At 42.6% G+C, this 21,168-nt stretch overlaps 1 protein-coding gene across 1 annotated transcript; it reads right to left on the bottom strand.

Annotated features, from left to right (window-relative positions):
* Positions 1-35: 35 nt before the first annotated feature.
* MMP25 (matrix metallopeptidase 25) lies at positions 36-20,695 on the bottom strand. The gene is made up of 10 exons (XM_042471645.1): positions 20,591-20,695; positions 9,998-10,130; positions 8,963-9,107; positions 8,183-8,478; positions 7,454-7,627; positions 6,557-6,659; positions 4,859-4,941; positions 3,352-3,504; positions 2,286-2,546; positions 36-1,158 (listed from the first exon to the last, which is right to left on the bottom strand). The coding sequence occupies exons 1-10, from the start codon at positions 20,687-20,689 to the stop codon at positions 920-922; spliced, it is 1,686 nt and encodes a 561-aa protein (XP_042327579.1). The 5' UTR covers positions 20,690-20,695; the 3' UTR covers positions 36-919.
* Between the last annotated feature and the right edge of the window lie 473 nt (positions 20,696-21,168).

Genomic DNA, 21,168 nt, shown 5'->3' with positions numbered 1-21,168 from the left:
CAATACCAGATGAATAAGAATGCAAGTCAGGTAGGGCTGTTTCCATTTGGATTTTATTATAAAAAAAGAAGGCAATGCACATCCTATCCACCATTCCTCCCCTGCTTTAAATGACCAAAGTTAATCCATCGCCCTTGTTGTTTCTTCTGGAAGGCAGCTCTGGCAAGCCGCTGAATGTTTTCTAACGTATGTTCTGCAGCTCCATTTTTTAAATGCACCTAATACCACATTCCCTTTCAGACAGACACACATAATTTCAGTTGTAGAGGGGTGAGCACATGGGCAGTATACTTATACAGTAAGAGGGAATGTCCCACTTCCCTCTCACCTTTTGTGCTGAAAACTCTGGTGGGGTGCACATAAGGATGGGATGCTTTACCAAGAAGTATCTTCTCCATTGACAATCACACTTTGGAGCCAGGCCTTTGTCATCATGCCTCCAAGTGAGAGAAAGGAAGGGGAAGATGTATTATCAGCTGGGACAGGTAATGCTAGATGGAGAATTTGGGAAGGGTAGGGTAGGGGTGAGCTTGATGTGACTTTACATAAAACCGCCAAGTGTGTGAATCAATAAAAAAGAGACCTCTGAGCATGTGCAGAGTACATTTCCTTCACCCCTGAGAAATCAGACTTGCCACATCCCTGGCACTAAGGGGCAGCTTATCTGTGAGTGATAACCTAAAAACTCAGCACCTAAGTTCCACAGTTAGTTAGACAATTAATTCCAAAACTAGAGGAGAGAAGATGCAAAGGGTGATTGGAAAGGGAGGTTTTCTGAGAGCACCATGTAATTTTAAGAGGAACCAAATCAAGGGAAAGCAGTTGCTCAGAGTCTGATCCTGAGATGGCTGTCTTCCCTTGCCAATGGGTCCTTTCCTTTGGCTATATAAAGTGCACTGTTTTGTCACTGGCCAAGGGGTCAGCATATGGCCCAGATAAAAATGATGATCCAAGTTAGGAGGGGTGCTACTTTCCGAGCAGCCCCCGCACAGATGCACATCCCACCTTCCCCATGCCTTGGCGCTGGAGGGGAAGAAGCCTCGGGAACCTGGCAGTGCATCCAGTCATGGGCAGTGGAGCGCGGGTAGCCAGCATCTGACTCCACGCTCCCACCTGTGAAACGCCAGTACTGAGTATCTTTGAAGAAATACGTATTGCCTGCAAGAGAAAAGAGAATATCAATGTTCAAAGCAAGTGGCAGGCTGTTGCATGGTTGAGGGAAACACAATAAAAACAGTCTGGGGCTAGTTGGAGCCACATTCTTACTAGTTATGGTTAAAACTGTTAACCAGGTGATTAACAACTGCAGGATCCTTTGCTGTTATGTGCCTGCCAGTTGACTATGACCTGTGATGACCCAATGAGCCTTATCCCATTACAAAAGTTAAGCGAAGAGGCAGGGATAGAGAAACAGCTTTCCACTTCCCTTTCCAGTCTTAAAACCATGCCTTTTGCCAAACACATTTTTCTAATGCTAAGGGCATGCTTTTACGAGGGGGATAGAACAGAATGCTTCAAGGGCATGCAGAGTGGTAAGCAGAAAGCTGCTTCTCTATCAATTACTTTTGCAATGTGATTAGGCTTTTTCGGATATCATAGCAAAATTTGTTCAGAGGGGGTTTGCCATTATTGACTTCCTCTAAGGCTGGGCAAATGTGACTTCCATGACAGCAGTGATTTGAACCCTGGTCTCCCATAGTTCTAGTCCAACACTCGGATTAATAAACCATGCTTTTGCAGGAGCCTTTGCCAGTTACAATAACATGGTTTATAGATCTTCCCTGGTGGATTCCACAATATTAACTCATGGACGTTGTCCTTTGAAGAGGCCTCATTTCTTCTTTGAATTTGTTTTCAAAGCTGAGCAAAAGTATCTTGCTATCTGCTGGGGTTTGGTACCAGGATCCCCCGTGGATACCAAATCCATAGATGCTCAAGTCCCATTGAATACAATGGCATAGTAAAATGGGGTTTCTTTTATAAAATGGTAAAATCAGGGTTTGCAACTTGGGAATTTATATTTGTTTTGAATATTTTAAAGCCACGGGTGGTTGAGTCTGTAGATAAAGAGTCCATGGATATAGATGGCCAACTATATTTTTATCCTATTCTGTGTCACCAAGATGGCCAGAGAGTTGCATTTAGTGCATTAAATTTCAGATTGAAGCTTATACCAAATGTACATATTCTACAATAATTACCACAAACTCGTGAAACTACATTACAAAGTTCTAACAGACTTATTCAAAACTCTTTGCAAGCAAATATGCTTCAGCCCAACATACCATCGTTCCAGCGTGTGACATCATCCAGATCTGTAGGTACCCCTTTCCAGAGGGTAACAGGTTTGGGGTACCCTAGTTCCACATGGCCCAACTGATCATCGTAGCGCCAGTATCGATCCTTTTCTATGAGGTATGTTTTCCCATTGTGAGGCCACACAAATACAGCACCAATAACAGTGCCAGGAGGGAGGCCAAGATCCGATGTGGGACGAGGGTAGCCTGGATTGACCTGAGTATCTGTGAAAACCCAGTAGTAGGACCCTGCAAAGAAGAGAGTAAGAAGGTGGTGACACTAAGCAAGAAGAAGATGTATAGCTAGAAGATATCCTAACCGATTGTAGAAGCAACTTCAATAAAGTGCAAACAATCTCTAATCTGTAACCTTCCATCTTTCTCTTTAGTACCAACATGTACTGTCCATTACAATTTAGCCACTCCACCCCCTTGGCACCACTTCTCTTCTTTTGACTTACTCTTTGGAGAAAATTTGCTTCAGGCCTATATTGAGAATCTTGCCAGGAAACTGTATAGAACCCTGTTACTAAAACAGCTCAATTAACAGCCATGTAGAAGATGGACCTAACAGGCAAGATTTAACAAACACATTACATGTAGCCATTGCTTGTTGGTTTAGGTATGAATTATTCCACAGACAACCAACCATTCGGAATCAGTTTTATGTTTTTCTTCCATCCCTTTTGTTAACTCCTATTTCAGGGTGGGAAATTTAAGAAACAAACCATGAGCAAATCATTGTTTTTTGTTGAGATGTAATAAGCCATCATTTAAATATGCCAGACCTCATAAATCACGGCCTTGAATTGTGATTTATGACTGGCTAATGAACTATAGTTTGTGGGGAGAGAGCCAGACACAAGAAGAAGCTACAATTCACCAAACCATAATTTGGCATTACCATTATATGTGAACCCAAACTCAGGTTGGATCCAGACTTAGATGTACCTAGATCAGTCCTATTAGTTAGTTATGATAACAATCTGAAGTCTCATTGGTTTCAATGAATTTACTCCATGAATGCACACTACTGCCCAGCAGCCAAGCTCACCTATGAAGAACACAATTTGGCTATCGTTGGCGCGTTCATACACAGCATCAATGGCTTGGAAGTCTTGGGGAAGTCCATTCCAGAAGCGAAGGGTCTGTGCTGGGTCCAGTGAAACCAAGTGCTGGGTTGGTTGCATCCTCCAGAAATGTTTCTCTATAAAAGAGTTACATGGTGTTCTTCGCTACCACAAAAACAAAATGCCAGAAATAGCTCCCACCCTCCTGAGTCCACACTTCCAAAACATTTCAAGATACAGCCATTTCAACCCAAAAGAGAACAGTTTGCTGCAAAATACTAAGAGGTGCTAGTTCCATGGGGTGGCACATAGCACATGTAAAATTGGCAATGGCCTGATGGAGCTTTTTCACTGGTGGTTGAAGAAGAAAGGATTCTTTTCACTATCGCACTAGCAAAAACTTAGTTGTGCTGGATTTTGCTTGTGCATGTCAAACCTGATGTGAATGCCTTTTGCTGTGCTTCTCAGACCAAATTACACAAACACTGAATATTTAGTAATCAGATGTCAATACATTTTTTCATTTACTTAAACAATGTGCTGGGGTTTGCTATTCATTTTATTGGCAAAGCGCCACCAAAGGAGACCTTTGAATGTTATTCCAAGCATTGGTGCTATTCCAAGCGTTATCTGCTACAGTCGGCCAACCAAAATTAGTGGATGCTCAAGTCCTGTTCTGTATAATAGAGTAGTAAAATGAGGTCCCTTGTATAAAATGGCAAAATCAATTTCAAGCCATGAAATTAGCCTTCTCTGTCAGAGAGCTGTGGTCAAACTACAATTCCCAGAATTCCATACCATTGAGCAATGACAATTACAGTGGTGTCAAACCAGATTATTTCTGCAGTACAGGTGCAGCCCAAGAACGGATGGAATTCCAACCTTGTAGATCAACCAAGGGCCAGGAAAACTAACTGTCTTTCCAACTTTTGACTGCATGATCTACCAATGAATGATGAGATCTGACCTATGGTGTAACCATGCTAGTATAGATGTTGGTGGTACAACAAAATGAGCATTTAAAGTGATGGCCAGGGTTGGGGAGAGACATACAAGAAGTTATTGCCTGCTGGTGGTGGGTTGGTAAGTGAGCCAGCAGGATGGAAGGGGCATGTGCTCACCCCTGCTTCTCTGTTGCCTTGGCCCCCATGACAGAGAAAGTGGAAGCGCAGATGGCACCTACTGCCCTTCTCTATCTATTTACTTATTTTGTTATTCAATGCATTTTTATTTTATCTATAAAAATATGCATCGCTTTTCAGCCCAAACAGCTCCCCCTAAACACCTACAATTAAAATTTTAAAACAAATTTACAACTTTAAATTTTAAAATATCAGCACCATTTATTCAGTGGCAAGCGAGCACAAGGGTGATTTAATCAGTCAGTAAGTTTACTCGAGCCACAAGAAACCAAGGCTGTCTTTCCACCACACCAGCTGATTTGATTTTTAAAAACCCCACAAAGACCCAGATATAATTGACATTACTCACGTTTGAAGAAAAAAACTTCCCCTCGGATGTTAGCAATGGCATCAAAATGGACCTTACAACGATCTGGTGATGGCAGGTGTGGCCTGAAGAGAGACAAATGTTTCTATCAACTAGGGACTTAGAGCCCAGGATATGGTTCCTGTTGTTTTAAATCAGATAATTAAATCCAGTTATTTTCATGGTTTCTGCATCACTTCCTCTCCCTCCTTATTCCAAAACCTCCAACGTTTCATAGATGAAAATCAAGACAAGCATGGCTAGCCACCATCAGAGTATGGCTAAGAGGGCAAAAAGTTACTGAAGAAGAACTGACAAGCTAAGAGAGGATGTTACAGTTTGCTTTTGTCTGAGTCTACAGGGAAGGTTCTACATTCACTCCTCCTCCTCCTCCTCCTTCTTCTGAGTACCTTTCCACTTTGAACTCAGTTTGCATCAACCGAAGTAAGCTGAGGACAAAGGCAGAAAGAGAAGAATCTGGGACATTTTAAAATGAGCTGAAAAAGTGGGATGGCAAAGGATTAACTGGGGCTGTTCCTGTTAAATTGGGGCAGCTGGAAAGTAGGTTTACAACATATACATGAAGCTCCATTTCTTCCTATTTCTGGATACTTCCTGAAGATCTTCCCCTCTACCTTGATTTATATAAATTACATGTCCACTCGTCTCTCAGGTCCAAATTCAAAAGGAGGGATGGACAATACACTTTTTGCTGTCAAAAGTTAGCAGCAAATAATACCACTGAATTTTGGTGGCAAATTTCTAAATGCCACTACAGCAAAAAGAAAAAGTTTGCTCTAGAAGGGTTGATGAGGTTTGCAAGCAGCCTATAGTGAGACCCAGGGGGCATGAAATTAGCTTCTTTATCTACCAAAAATGGCCCACTCCTGATATAGATCTTCAGGTTCCCTTCATCATGCAAACCTCCTTGTTCCTGAGACTAGTATGACCTTCAGTGCCATTTAACACATATCACCTAAGGCTATCTACATCAAAAGTAGCCACAAGTTTCTTTGCCTTTTTACAGCACAATTAACATGGCTTTTCTTCTGGAATTTCAAAGTGGCATGCATACCCTTCAACATTTCACAGATAAAAATTGGACATGTGGACAAGGAACATCAGAGTGTTGCCAAGGTTTCTGCAAAAGTTATTGATGCAAAAGATCACACAAGCCAGGAGACACAGCAGCAGTTTGCTTTTGCCTGAGCCTGCAGGGAAAGACAAGATCCCCTTTCTTCTCCTCTCTCCTAGTTGAGGTGAGTGCAAAGTACTTTTCCACTTTGAACTCAGTTTGCAGCTGTTGCATTAAGGTGAGGGCAAAAGTAAGAGGGGAAAGAAACTGGGATAATTTAAAAGTAGCTGGAAAAGTAGGATGATAGAGGATTAATAGGGAACGTCCCTGCAAATCGGGACAGTTACCAAGTATGGACCTGTTGCGACTTCATAGCTATTTGCCCAATGATAAAGGAAAAGGGTTCACCAATAAGCAAAGATTAGTATTTAGTTTAAATCTTCTTCATATGAATCTTGCCAGGTCATTAGTTCTTTTAGATCTTCCAACCCAATGTTCATTGATTCAGACATTGACCTATGCTGGAGTTTATCATATAGTTCAATGATAAAGCCTGTAGTCAACAGGTCATAATGAAAAGAGGAGAGAGTTAATGAGGTTAGCACCTGATAACAAAGCATACTCACCCATGTGTGGGTCTGTATGGCGGCAAGTCAGGGAAGGGGTGGGCTGTGGGGGCTGGCAAACCTGGATTACCTTGATCTGGGTTGGAACCTGATTGGCGCTTTCCTGCAGCCAGAAAAATAAAATGAGGGAAGAAGAAAAGAAAAGCCAACAAACTCATCATTCACCCAACCTACAGTTTTCTCCAACTATGTGTGTTTATGGGGGAATACTATAAGTAAACAGATGAAAAAACATTAGGACAGGAAATCTGACAAACTCATTCTGTGTACAGACAAAGGTATATGGAACGGGAAGGGGGAGCTCACCTTTTCCACTTTAAACATGTACCAAAATTTTTCAAATGATTTCAAATGTTCACTGGATTGATTTGAGCATCTTTTTAAAATTGAAGAGGTGAGCCACCCTCCACTGATTTAAGTCACAGCAATAGCCACACCAAAGTGTCAAGCACACACATATATGTGAGTGGAGCCTGTCTGTTATCATTCTCCTATATACAATTTCTTAATGAACTAGAGTGGTGTAAAGGTTTGAGTGTTGGGGTATGAATTTGGAAGACCAGGGTTCAAATCCCCACCTGACCATAGAAACCCATCAGGTGACTTTCGGAAAGTCACACTCTTATCTGCAAAAGAAGGCACAGGCAAACCCTCTCTGAACAACTCTTGCCAAGAAACCCCTGTGATAGAGTCTCCATATATCAGAAACAACTTGAAGGCACACAACATACAATTCATTAACAGACACTCATCAGTGGTGGGTTGCTTGAATCTGTGGGTAAAGAATCTGTGGATATGGAGAGCCAACTGTATTACTAAAAGAAGAGATGAAGCTATGACAGAAAAGGAAAAGAGAACAAGTGGAAGAACTGCTTTCCTAGGCTGAGTTGAGCTCACCATAGAGTTGTTCTATTCCCATGACGTCATCCAATGGGAGCTGGTACAGGTGGGGCAACCCAACAGGGCCCTGGTAATATGGAATCATAATGGACTCCTTGGCAGAAGAATGAGCCAACCCCAAGGCATGGCCAAATTCATGTACAGCTACAGCAAAGAGATCTGTGCCACGACCTAATACCAACAGAAAGAGAAAATATTCCATGTTACATAGTTTTTCTATCTGATGCTGTCATTGCTGGTGCAACCATTAGCGGCTCCTTCCACCATGCGCTATCAAGTCCCATTGCCACTCTTCACAGCTCTCCAGGGTTGGCCTCTGGCAGAGTGCAGATTGATGCTTACAGCCTCATCTGCCACCTCTTTCTTGGCTATGATCTGTATGATGCCACTATGTTTGCCACTATTTCTGTGAATACTTCTTCTCTGTGTGTGTTTGTCTGAGAATGAAGGTGGATGGGGACATGGGTGGTAGTACCATTTCCTCCTCCTTCTCGGGATGTGCATGCAGGATCACTAACAGCATGGTTTTTTTCTCAGGTGGATAGGATACAGGCATCAATGCTGCCACCTCTACCTCTTGGGCTATGGGTCACTCTCATCACATCCTCTAACAAAACAGGTATCACCACCACTGGAGTGGGCAATGGAGTGCATGAATTTAGCTTCTCGCCTCAAGTGGTGGCAGATCTTGGGCTGCCCCTGGACATTGTGCAGTCCTGAATGTACCTGACATTTCATTCCCTGGGTCGTAAATCCAGGTCTCTTCATAGTCGAAATGAGTGTCGCCAGAAATGGGGTGTTCACCAGGAAAGAAGGCGTGGGCCAGCGTGCCACCGGGCCCATCAAAGGGATAACTGTCTTGGTGATATGAATGGGTGAAATCCACCAGGATGTCAGCCTGTTCAGAAGACACCTCACGGAAGGTCAAGGCTGAGGAATTGCTCCAGGCCCGGAAGGCATAAAAAAGAAGATTTCGGACATGAGCTTCAGATAGCTGAGAGGATCGGGGGAATGAGTGAACACTGCAGATGGAAAGGAAGAAGAGACTGGATGGGTCAGTATGAAAGACTCTGTAGCCATAATATATAAATGTACCACCAGCTCACACACAAACACCTGCTTGTGGTCCTAGTGACTAATAATCATGCAAAGAAGACATAAAGGAGAGGAAAGCTGTTGGTGACAAGATTATGACAAAGTGAGCAAAAACATGGAAGCAATGAGTATATAAGAGAGTGAATGCATGGAAGCAATAAATTAGATTTAATAGAGAATAACCTATGGTGGGAAGTGAAGTAGAGTAAATGAGAAAGGAAGGCAGGAAGGAAGGAAGGAAGAGAGGGAAGGAGGGAAGAAGTAAGGAAATATACCAATACATGAATATGTTTGGGAGTATAATTGCAAAGAATTAAGTATAAAGTAAGAGTATGAAGAAATGAAATGCAGTTTAACCCACCCAACCCTGCTCTTTCACTGCTAAATGTGGAGTGATGGAGCACTGCTTACTGCCATGTCAGATCTGTCTTTTTCCAGAGACTATCACTGAGAGCGTAACGTTTTTTCCTCCGTCGGCGACGCATCAGCTCTGAAGTGCCAATAATATCAGGAAGGGAGCAGCGAGGTTGGTTCATCATGTCCAAAGTCTTCTGGTCTGAAAAGGAGAAGACCAAAGTAGCTGATTTTCAGGGACTTCATTCTGACTAGGCCCTGCCTTGGGTCTCTTTTGTTATCTCAGATCTGGGTAAGTGAATCATATGGGTGTCTGCATATGGTGTGGATGTTCAAATGGTACAATTAGTTTCTTAAAAAGGAGTACAGAGTCCAACTCTGTTTTGAAAAAAGAAATTTCCTAAAAGTTTATTTGCCCCCCAATTTTAAAAGAATTTGTTTGTTCAAGACCATTTTACAGAGATTAATTTTAATGGATAGTGTCATGCTTGTTTTGGAGTCAGTGACTAGCCTTTGCTGTGGTATAAATTGTGAGCTCATTTAAGAAATCCAAATTATATGGTCAACTTGAAACAAATGCTTCTTAGACATCCCAGTCAAAATACATTATGTAGGTATTCTAATGTATTTAGAGATGTCATATAGATAACTGAGCAAGCTTTTTTCTGCTGCTCCAGAAACGAGGTGTGATTTACAGTACTGTACATGTAGAAATAAGGTACTTTCATACTACTTTAGGTGCAGAGAGGTCCCAGAAAAAGAGACAGCAGCCATATGCAACCATCACCGCCCTGCACCTCAGTGAACATGGATAGAATCATAGTACCATGGACTCAGTGAGTTGAAAGGGCCCATAAAGATCACCTAGTCCAACCCCCCTTCCATGCTGGAATCCATAGTTAAATCACCCCCAAGAGATGGCCATCCAACTTCTGTTTAAAAGATCTCCAAAGACAGTCCACCACCCTCTGAGGGAGTCAATTCAACTAACACAAAGAAAGGTCTTTCTGATGTTTAAAGCTCTTAGCACAACAGCTACATTTCTTAAGCCAACTCCTCCCAGACTTCTGCCCTGCTAAAGACCATACATACCCAGCTCTCCAGTGGTGGGGAGCCCTGCAAACCTTTGCATTGTTTTGATGGCACTGGCCAGTTCCTCTTTGCTTTGAAGGCGGGCTGCCCTAGGATCTGGCTGAGGGAGGTAGCCATAGCGGGTCAACCACTCCTGAAAGGACAGAATAAGCATAGACTTATTAGTCAGTCAACAGGTTGATATGTATAGGGTGGCCCACTTTTTTCCCACGGGGCTCCTGTACTTTCAATGGCTGTTGGGACCAGGATGGGTGATGGGCTCCATTTGCTGTTCTGCCTCAGGTGGCAAAACATCTGGGCAGGCACTGCAGCCAAAGACATTTTGCTGCATGAGGCAAAGAACAAAATACAACCTCCCCACTCCACATACAGACACTAACATGACTGGCAGATGAATCTTAGTTCCAATATATACCCCCATATCTCCCACTAAAGTGTTCTGCTTATTCTGCCAAATGGTAGAACCAGCACTGTATACTTTTATCACATTGTATACTTTATCAAAGGGGCACTGTATACTTTATCACATTAAAGATGGTTTAACGGATTCAAAAAATGTGGAAAAGACCCTAGTTCTTTCAGGACATTTTCTTCCTAATTCATTTTTGTGAGGACGGATATTCTGCTCAAACAGCTGTTTTGAAGGATTTCCAGTTTCTTTTTCAGATTCTCTGGAGTACTTCTTCCGTGACTTCAGAAGAACTAACTTCTTCCTTGTTATTTGAAATGAAAGGGGAACAAGATCAGGGGTTTTATGAACCATCTGTTTCAAGCCCCAACACGCTATCTCTGCAGTCAGCAAAGCCCTCTCAGCCACCCCTGAGGTTGTCCCTGGTCTTGCCATTTGATCCCTGTTCTGGTTCCAATCTCATGTAGTGTCCCTCTTCAGCCCACCATTGCTCCAGTGACCAAAGTCATTCTCTTTCCTCATCCATCACTAATACTTGTAAAATGTCAGTGTATGTTTTGGGGGGGGGGGAGCTGAAAAACAGCCTCTCCACTAGCTCAGACCTCGGTGGCAAATAGCCGTCTTAATTTTTACCATTCCATGAGATCCCACTCCTGCCATAGGTGGAACCTGGTGACAATTGCTCTCCTGATCCTCCCATCAGCTTTCTAGTAAGGCAATGACTGGGTAGCTAAATTCTCTCTGCCTCCCCAGTGCTAGGCAGAGTGAGGGGATCACTGGTTTCCCCCAGGCTCATTTGTTCCTGAACCTTGAGTAAGTCTCATCGCCCCTCCACACCATTCCTGCAAGTTCACAAGTTGTACCAGTTGGTTCTCAAAGGTGACTCCATCAACCACTCCATCACCACCACCTGCATCTCTCCCGGTCTCTTTCCCAGAACCATCACCTCCTGCTGCAGAGCTCAGAAGGTCTCAGATTTGAAAGTTCCTCCTCCTATCTTCCTTTCTGACATCCCTGAAAGGGCTAAATCGGTGGGCTTGGGTGCAACCAATGAGGCTCAGTCTTGGCAAGGGTAATGCTCTGCAGAGTGAGGGTCAACAAAGCTCTTTTCATCAACCAGTGCACCGAGGGGGGGGCATCTTGGGCAGCAAGGTAGGAGAGAACACCACTCTAGGTCGTCCAGTGCAACTCTATGGTTGACTTCTACTGAAAATTGACCACAGAATCATGCTGGAGGACCTACAAATGCCTAGAGAAATATTTTCTCTAGGAATCTCTCCATTCTCCATCACAACTCTATGGTCAACATCCAGCAGAGTTGTGCTGGAGGATCTAGAGGTTCTTAGAGAGAACATATTACTCAAATCCATGAATAATCAGTGAATAATCAAAACTGCAAAAGGCAAAGCTGCAGATCTGGAGGGCTGGCTGTATATTTAAACCCCCATCAAGAGCAATAGTCTGATCTACCAGCAGGAGCACTGTCTATGGTGCTGAACCTGCCAGGTAGGGATCACTGTCTCTGGTGCTAAATTGCTAAAGCAGGGCTTCTTAAAAGGCTGGAAGTTAAAGATAAAGAAACAGTTCCAGAGCAGGATTTCCTCACTAAGAAGCAAAGAGCTTCTCATGCACTGCCTAAAGAAGAGTTCAAACAGCAAAGACTAGGCCTCAAATTGACCCATCTTATCTCAAACTGACTCCAGGGCTGCTGCTAGATAGAAGACCTCTGGTGCTATTGACCAAGGCACAGTGCCTTTCTTCCATTTTTCTGTCCTTAAGAGGGGGGAAAAGACACAGAGAAAATGAGAAAACAAAGGAGGGCCACAAAGAGATAACAACACTGTTTGGACATCTTGTAAAATTCTGGGAATGAAGTGGGATAATATTATACAGTTTAACTGTCTGCATTAATCCTCTACCATCCCACTTTTAGCTACTCTTAAAATGTTTCAGTTTCTTTTTATTCCTTCTACTTTCCCCCCTAGTCTCAGCTTCCTTCAGTTGCTGCAAACTGAGTTCACATTGCAAAAGCAGTTTGCACTGGGCTAACTGAGCAGGGAGAGAGACATGAGGGAGCAGAGTCTTGCCCTTCCCTGGAGACTCAGGCAAAAGCAAAGTAGTGCAGCTTTTCCTAGCTTGTGTGTTCATCCTTAGTAATTATTTTTGCCTTCTTGACCACATTCTGATGTTGCTAGTCCCATGTCCTAGTTTTCATCAATGAAACGTTGAACAGTCTGTCAAAAGGCCTACTCTGGAAGCACACCAACTCTCTGAAGAACGTGGGAAAACTAAAGTCTCACTCTAGTCTTAATTTAAAAAAAAAAGGGAAATGAAAAATTATTTTTAGAGGAAGGAAAATATTCAGGAAATAATGTGCAACTACCAGTATGCTTCCACTTCTTTCAGGAGAGGTATATTTTTGTTACTAGTAACTACACATTGATTCCTTTAAAATAATAGAATGACAAAAGGATGTTATCTGTTCCTAGTGCATTAGATTTTATGTCATCTCTTGGCATATTGACAATATATATTTGTACTATACAACTTTCATGGCCATGCTTTCCTGCCAAAGAATCCTGGGAATTGTATAATGTGATGAAAGAGCATTATTAAGCACTATCTCTGGCCTTCCCTGCTGAGCAACGGTTCACTAGGAAGAGGGAATAAAAACATTTCTGTGAAAAATGCATGTGCCCAAAATCAGTCTGGGGCCAGAATTTGTGAGGTGCTTCCAAAGGACCCCCAAATGCTAGCAATCATTATTCTTTCACAAGCAACAAGTTGAATTTTTGGACTACAACTCTCTAAATATTGTGGTTGCTATATACAACTTTATAAACAACCTTTGTTGAATATCGCTCCCTTCCATCACCCCATGCAGAACAGGTATGCATGATATTCTTTATTTGAAAGACTAGCTTTCTACTGCATTATGCTTGCCATTATGTGCTAGGTTTTCTTTTGCCTTTTGTCTTTGTATGTATTTTTAATCTATTTTTACTGTTAGCTGCATCAAATGCCTACGGGTAGAAAAGCAATCTTGACATATTAAGACCCAGAAATCACAAGTAAACTGAACTATGCACACGTACCAAACTAGGTACCAGGAAGAAGAATTTGCTAAGAGGGAAACTTTCTTCCAGAAACATTAATTTTATATGGAGAAAGGATATCATTTCCCTTAAAAGATGGAGCAAGGATATTATATCCTGCTGCAGTTCCCCTGCCATTTGAAATGGTATAATCAAGAGAAAACTTTTATAGCTGAGGAACTGGTCCATGTTTTATTATTTCTTTCATTTATAAAAGATTACTGATAAATTCAAGACAGAATTGCATGGCTCTCCTCTCCCTCATAACAACTTTGTGGTGAGAGTGGCTTGGTCCAGAACTATATTTTGAGTTTCATGGCTCAGTGAAGAGCTGGAACCAGGATGCTCCAAATTCCAGTGCACTACTCTAACCACTGCACTACACTGCCCAGTACCTCTCCTTCCCTCTGTTTTTATTTCAACAAGCTGGAATGAAGAGGGTGTTCTACAAATTTCTGGCATCATACTTTCCCTCCCCTTGGGAGGGAGAAGGGGCAAAGTTCATTGAGAGAGCATGTGCTTTACATACAGATCCAAGGTTCAAGCCTCAGCATCAGGAAAAGGACCCCAAAACCATTCTCTGAAGATGCCAGCCACAGATGCTGGTGAAATGTCAGGCAGAAACTCTGCTAGAACATGGCCACATAGCCCGAAAAACCCACAAAAAACTATGGATGCCGGTCATAAAAGCCTTCGACTTCACACAGTAAAGTCAGATGGACCCAAGATCCAACCTAGTAAGAGGTCTGTTATTGTTGTGTGCCTTCAAGTTGTTTCCAGCTTATGGTGACCTTAAGGCAACATATCATGGGGCTTTCTTGGCATTTGCTCAGAAGAGGTTTGTCACTGTTTTCCCTTGAGGCCGAGAGTGTGTGCCCAAGGTCACCTAGTAGGTTTTATGGCTGGGTGGGACATCGAATGCTGGTCTCCAGAGTCTTAGTCCAACATTCAAACCACTATGCCACATTTTGCCCTGTATCTCAGCTCCTACAAAGGTAGAGACTTGTCTGGCACTCTGCTTGGGACATTCATCTTTGTAAATGGTGCTTAGATGATGCAAAATTTAACTGAGCAGTTTTGCAATGTCCATGTTCCCTTAGGGACTGCTGTGACTTGGCAACATATGGACATCTATTGCGCAGTGGTGAAATGACTAATGAGCCATGACCCAATGTACATTGGGCACTGATATGCATCAGGGTGCTTGATGAGAATGCAGACACCAGTAGAAAGTGCTGGAGCATAAAAGAAGCATCCAATGCACATCAGAAGTGTCTGGTGCACATTAGAGCATTGTAACTAGCATCTGCAGGAGCACCTTTATAATTCATTAACAGGCTTTTATTGCATTGCGACAACATGGATCGTAAAGTTGCGATTTAACATCTTGGCCTTATATTTTAAAGAAGTTAAAACTAGGAATCCAAACTAGATAAGGGTCTGAGTACAGGTTGCATCTCCTTTATCTTGAATTCCAAGATCCAAAATATTCCAAAATCTGAAAACGTCCACATGGTTGGATGAGATAGCAGCATTTTTTCTTTCTCATAGTTCAGTGTAGACAAACATTGTTTCATGCACAAAATTATTTAAAAATATTGTGTTTTAAATTACTTCCAGGCTATGTGTGTAAGGTGTATATGAAAGATAAGCAAAAATCATGTTTAGACTTGGGTCCGATCTCCAAGATATCTCATCATGTAGATGCAAATATTCCAAAATCCGAAAACACCTCAGATCCAAAACACTTCTGGTCCCAAGTATTTTGGATAAGGAAGACTCAACCTGGAGTGTGCCTAGAATCTGGATAAAAGCTGGGCAAGCTGGAGGTATGGCAATCCTAGGAATAGAGCAGGTTCACATGTTCACCCTTGCATTTTCACTCCCAACAGGGAATACCAGAAAGACCAGGCACTAACTGTAAGTGGGAAACTCCCAGGAATGGCCATCTCAACTGGACGATTCATCTGAGTGGGCTGCATACATTCCCAATTCACCACAGCCTCATGTTCTGTCAAAGGCACCTTTGTTCCCTTCCTCGGGGGCTATAACTGCATCTAAGAGCCGCCCCCTGGTTTCTCTGGACCCCCATGACCTCCCCACAACCACCCTTTTTACATCCATTTCCAGGATGGGTCACTCTTCCTCTGCATCTATGGCTATATATATACATACACACTCCCCTGCTGTTTCCAGCTGGTGAGCTGGGTGAACTGCCATTTTCTTGATGAAAGGTCAAGCTGCTAATGGAAATTACTAACCAGAGGAAGGAAGCACCAAAAAAAAGTAGCCATGAGAGCTAACAGAGGGATCTGAACTGAGAACTGGTAGCGCTAAAAATAATGAAGAGGAGTGTCAAGTTCCCCTCAATGCACACAACCACATACACCTTCCAACTGAGCACAGACCTGCTGCAAAGAAGAGAAGTTGAGATGGAGGAAATGATGGGGAAAGGGAGAACTCCTTTTCTTTTCCTGCATCACTGCTAAACCTGCCAGAAAGTGTGTGATTAATCATTTATTTAAAAAGCACTTTTGAAAACGTGCAGAGACCTCTTCTGCAATATTTATCGTGCCTGTCCTCACAGTAGCCTTGAAAGCTGGGTTGCTCTTATTTCCCCTTCGTGGAGCAAGAATTGAGGCCGAACAGAAGATGAGTTCTATCGTAAGGGAGAAAATAGGCCAGTGTGTGTAGTGGTTTGAGAGTTGGACTACAACTCTGGAGACCAGGGTTTGAATCCCAGCTCAGCCATGTAAACCCACTTGGTTATCCTGGACAAGTTATACTCTCTCAGCCTCAGAGGACGGCAATGGCAAACCCCCTCAGAAGAAACCTGCTAAGAAAGTCCCATGTTAGGGTCTCCCTAGGGTCTCCATAAGTCAGAAACAACTTGAAGGCATACAACAACAACAACAACAAAATGGACCAGCTCCCCTTTGCAACAATGGCCAACCAGATATACAAGGAAAGTGCAAGACAGCAAAGACCTCTGGTTGGTTCCATTGCAGTTCTGCAACTAACATATAGTGCCTTTCTAAACCTTGTTCCATTTAGCCATTATAACTAATAGATTCTGATAGGGATAACCTTCATGAAATTGACTGATCTTTTTTTAAAGCAAGGTGAGGCATAATTTTCTGTTGAGGGACTGATTCAGTCAGAGGTCATCTGTTGCAAACTGCATGCTGCAGAACTTGGAAAAGTTACTTTCTGGAATGCAGCTCCCAGAATGCCCCAGTCAATATGGCAAGCTCATCCTCTCCCTACCACCCAACCCCCCCCTCTCTCTGTCATTCACTTTTCGTCCCCATCTAAGCTGCTGGTGAAGGGGATAGACTGATTTCAAAAGCTCTCTACAACAGCAATTCATAGGCTGCATGTGGTCCTTAGGCCAAATGCTGCCTACCCCTATTTTAAAAGCAATCTAAACTATCACTCAACCAGTTTCATGGATTATGTGTTCCATAAGAAAAGAAAAGAAAGTATGCAGAGAGAAATGCCCATCTATTCTGTTTTTCTATCCAAAAGGCAGCATGGTAACCTAGACCAGAGCGAAGACAGTGGAAGGTTACTTGAGTAAGTGAGCCAAGCCTCACGCTAAAGCCAGAAATAAAAACTCAATTCCACCCAAGCTGACAATGATGGTTAACAGATATAGTGCATCAACTGAAATGTGGTTGATGTGATACCAGCCACATTTTTGCAGGCTGCAAAAATGTTTCTTGCTCTCTAGTGTGTCACATTGGGATGTGGTTAGTGGGTTTCTTTCTGTTTCTGAATCATGTTATACAAACCTCATCCATCTCCTCACCAGTGTGGTTGGGCCATTTGATTTATACACATATGATTTATGTACAAAATGCCATTGTTAGTGAGGCCAGAGGACATCTCTCAGGTCTTTCCAAAACGTCTATGCCCACAATCCTCCTGCTAGCCAGCCCTGACTCTCCCTATGTGTATTTATCGTTATGGTTTAAAATGATAATAGGGACAATCTCCTCGCGTTTGAATTCTGACTGGTGTAGCACTGGCCCACGTTTACTTTAAAAGGAATAATCCCACTTTCAGATATGGGATTATAATCCCATTAGCCTCAACCAACATGGCCAGTCCTGTCTGGAGATGATGGGATTTGTAGTCCAACACTTTTGTAAAGTGCCAGATTGTGGAATCCACAGACAGTGGCTGAGACAAGACAAAGATATTAAGACAGTAACAGAAGATGAGTGTGGTGTAGTAGTTTGAGTGTTGGACTCTGGAGACCAGGGTTCGATTCCCAGCTTGGCCATGTAAACCCACTAGCTGACCTTTGGCAAGTCATACTCTCTCAGCCTCAGGGGAAAGCAAATAGCAAACTTCCTCTGAACAAATCTTGCCAAGAAAACCCCATGATAAGTTCACTTTAGGTTGCCATAAGTTGGAAACGACTTGAAGGCACACAACAGACTACAAAAGACAGGTTTTGGTAGTTGATAAACCATGCAGAAATCAATCTATTCAATAAAAAGCAGGACAACATCAGCCAGTTCTCCCAAACCTGATCCCCTCCAGGTGTGTTGCCTCTTGTCTGTGTAGGCTGGGGATTTGGAGAGTTGTAGATTTAGAAGGTGCCAGGCTGTGAGAAGATGAGTTCAGTATAGTTCCTGTTTCTCCTCCTCCCTTTGAATAGCTTCACAATAAACCCGTTTCAGGAAATGCAGCTCAGCCACACCTGGAGACTCGAGAATGTTGCCTCTATTGAAGAGTTTGGCCAGGCATAGATTTTAGCAAGGGCACAGGAACCCTGCCTGAAAAATAGGTAGCAACTCTAGTTTTTGGAGGAAACTGTACCGGCAATTGCCTCCCAAAGGACAGGATATGAAATCAAGTAGTTGTCTGGAAATGCTTATTTTGGGTGTGCATATGTCCAAGTTGCCTGTTGACTTATAATACCCAAAGAGTTTCATAGAAGTTTTTTAGGCAAGCAATACTCAAAGGTGGTTTTGCTGCTTCCTTCTTCTGAAAAATAGCCTACAGCACCTGGTATTCATTGGTGATCTCTCCTCCACGTACTAACTAAGGCTGACACTACTTAGCTTCCAAGATCAGATGGGATCTGGTGCCTTTAGGGTATTCAAGTTTATATCATATCAGTGGATCTGGAAGGAAAATGTGCTTTGCACATGTTCCTGAAAGAATAGGTTAGGGGTTTCTCTTTCAAGCAGAACAGGTGTAGATTTAGTATAAGCAAAAAACCCAGTATGGCTTAGTCGTTTGAGTGTTGGACTGTGACTAGGTGCATCTTAAGTTGCCATAAGTCAGAAACAACTTGTAGACACTCAATAACAGCAACAACAAACTCCAATGCTATTCACTGAACCTGTTGGAAAAGCACTTTTTTAAAGTTACACAGATGCCAAAGGCTGCCTCTGCACTGCATTAATAATGCTATTTGCCACCACTTTAACTGCCATACCCCCATCCTATGAAATCCTGGGATTTGTAGTAAGTTGTGGCATCAGAGTGCTCTGACAGAGAAGTCTAAATAGCTCACAAAACTAAAAATCCCAGAATTCCACATCATGGCAGTTAAAGTGATGTCAAACTGCATTACTTCTGCAGTGCAGATGCAGCCTACATCAATACTTTTCATTGCATGTAGCAGTTATGCTGACTTTTGTAATGCTGGTCAGTCATCCTGACTTTCTTTCTCAATCAGCATAACTGAAAGTTCATGCAATTATGGATATCATTTTATGGAATTTTTAAAAAAATCTTTTTTCATGGGGCTCGCTTAGGGAATATGGGAAGAAACGTATCTTGCAATGGGAGCAGTAAGTGCTTGCAAACAAAGGAGCTGGTTCGTTTTGGCCACAGGGTTTTATTTGGGTGTTGTTGGGTTTTTTGGTTTGTCAAATGACCAGAGCCTATGATATGATTTGTGATACCCAAAGCTAAGAACAGCTGAAGAATCTTCTCAGCGGACAGACTTATGAGGACAGAATCTGAGCATGCTGAGTTTATGCATTCACAACTACATCAAAAAGGATCTCTACTCTTTGAACTTCCTTTGTATAATCGAGAAGCCTTACAGATTTTTAAAGTGCATTTTCTCCAAGGCTTAGGCTCACTAGGAAACAGGAGGACACTAAAAAGAAAGCATGAGTACATAAATCAAGTGAGAAAGGGTGCTTGGGATGAGTAAAACCTCTCAGCTCTCTTTCATTAGATACCTAGGACTATCACGCCTAGAGATCTCTTGCCATGGGTGTAGATGGGGAAGGAATGGGATTGAGAAATCTGAACACACATTACTAAGAGGTGATAATGTATTCCCATCCCAGCCCTAGCTCATGGGATAAGGGAGAATGGAAGGAAGGAAGGAAGAAAAGAGATTGGTATTACAGGAATCAATGACTTCCCTGACTGCAGGCGGTTTGTAACATGAAGCCCAGATGGTTGGGTGTTATCTCTCTTGCTTGAGCAAGAGACAAAAAGATAGCAGCTGTGGCCCCTGGTTTTCCAAAGTAGCCCAGTGCCCTGTTCCCCTTGATCCAAACCCACTAGAAAACAAGATTCATTTATAAGGACAGACATGAACAAATGGATTAAGATAAAAACAGATGTATCAATGCTTGAAAGAGTGGATGCTAATAGGCACAACTAGAGCATAATATGGGAGAGTATTGAAAGTTTTTATGAAGCCAGAAAATTATTCCATTAAGAAGTCATGAATGTAAAAGATGAACAGATATGTGAAATGAACATGCCTTCTTTGTTTTGTTAAAATTCTCTTTTCTTTTCTCTTGATTATTCTATACTAATATATGGTGATATCAAAAATTTTAAAAATGCAACGAAAAAGCTACTAGATAACCCCAATCTTTCAAGCGTCTACAGTTTTGCACACTGTATATCTCCTCCTTTCAGCTCTTCACTGAAACAAGACCTACTTTAACCTCTGGATCCCACATCACTCCTCCTTCTCCTTTCCTCCTTTCCTGAGACAATGCTACTCTCTTACTAGAAATATCAGAAGGTCTCCTGATACCCAGGACCCTTGACCCTAACTCACTGCTTTCCCTCTGAACCCAGGCACCCTGGACTCACCAATCCCTTGTTGAACTCATGGGTGTTGGAAGGTCTTGCCTTGGTCTGGTGGATGGTCCAGAGACAGAGGGAGGCCAAGAGAACAGCTTGCAACAGCATCTTAGCTGATAGCTTGTGAGCCAGTGATGCTTCCAGCCACAGCCTTCCCCACCTCTCCCCTCCCTTTTTCCTGTCTCACTTCTCTCTCTCCACCCTTTCTGGGCAATTTCATTGAGAGGAGAAGGGAAAGAGAAGATAGGAGGGGGCTCTTGGGTTTTCTAGCAGAGAGGAAGGGAGATGGGGGGGATCAACCACCAATGAAGCACAAGAGACTTGGATTCCTGAAAGGTAGAGCCAGCATGATGTAGTGGTTTGAGCGTTGAACTCTTATGACTCTGGGAAAAAGATTTGAATCCCCACTCAGCCATGGAAACCTTCAGAGGAAGGTTGTCATAATCATCATCATAATTTATTTATATCATTTATATATATCATTTATATAGTGCCATAAATTTACATGGCCCTTTACAGATACACTATGTAGAGAGATCTTGTAGCACCTTTGAGACTAACTGAAAGAAAGAAAATTGGCAGCATGA

The sequence above is a fragment of the Sceloporus undulatus genome, chromosome 6, assembly GCF_019175285.1.
Source record: "Sceloporus undulatus isolate JIND9_A2432 ecotype Alabama chromosome 6, SceUnd_v1.1, whole genome shotgun sequence".
Taxonomy (NCBI): domain Eukaryota; kingdom Metazoa; phylum Chordata; class Lepidosauria; order Squamata; family Phrynosomatidae; genus Sceloporus; species Sceloporus undulatus.
This window is presented reverse-complemented; position numbering and strand designations above follow the sequence as displayed.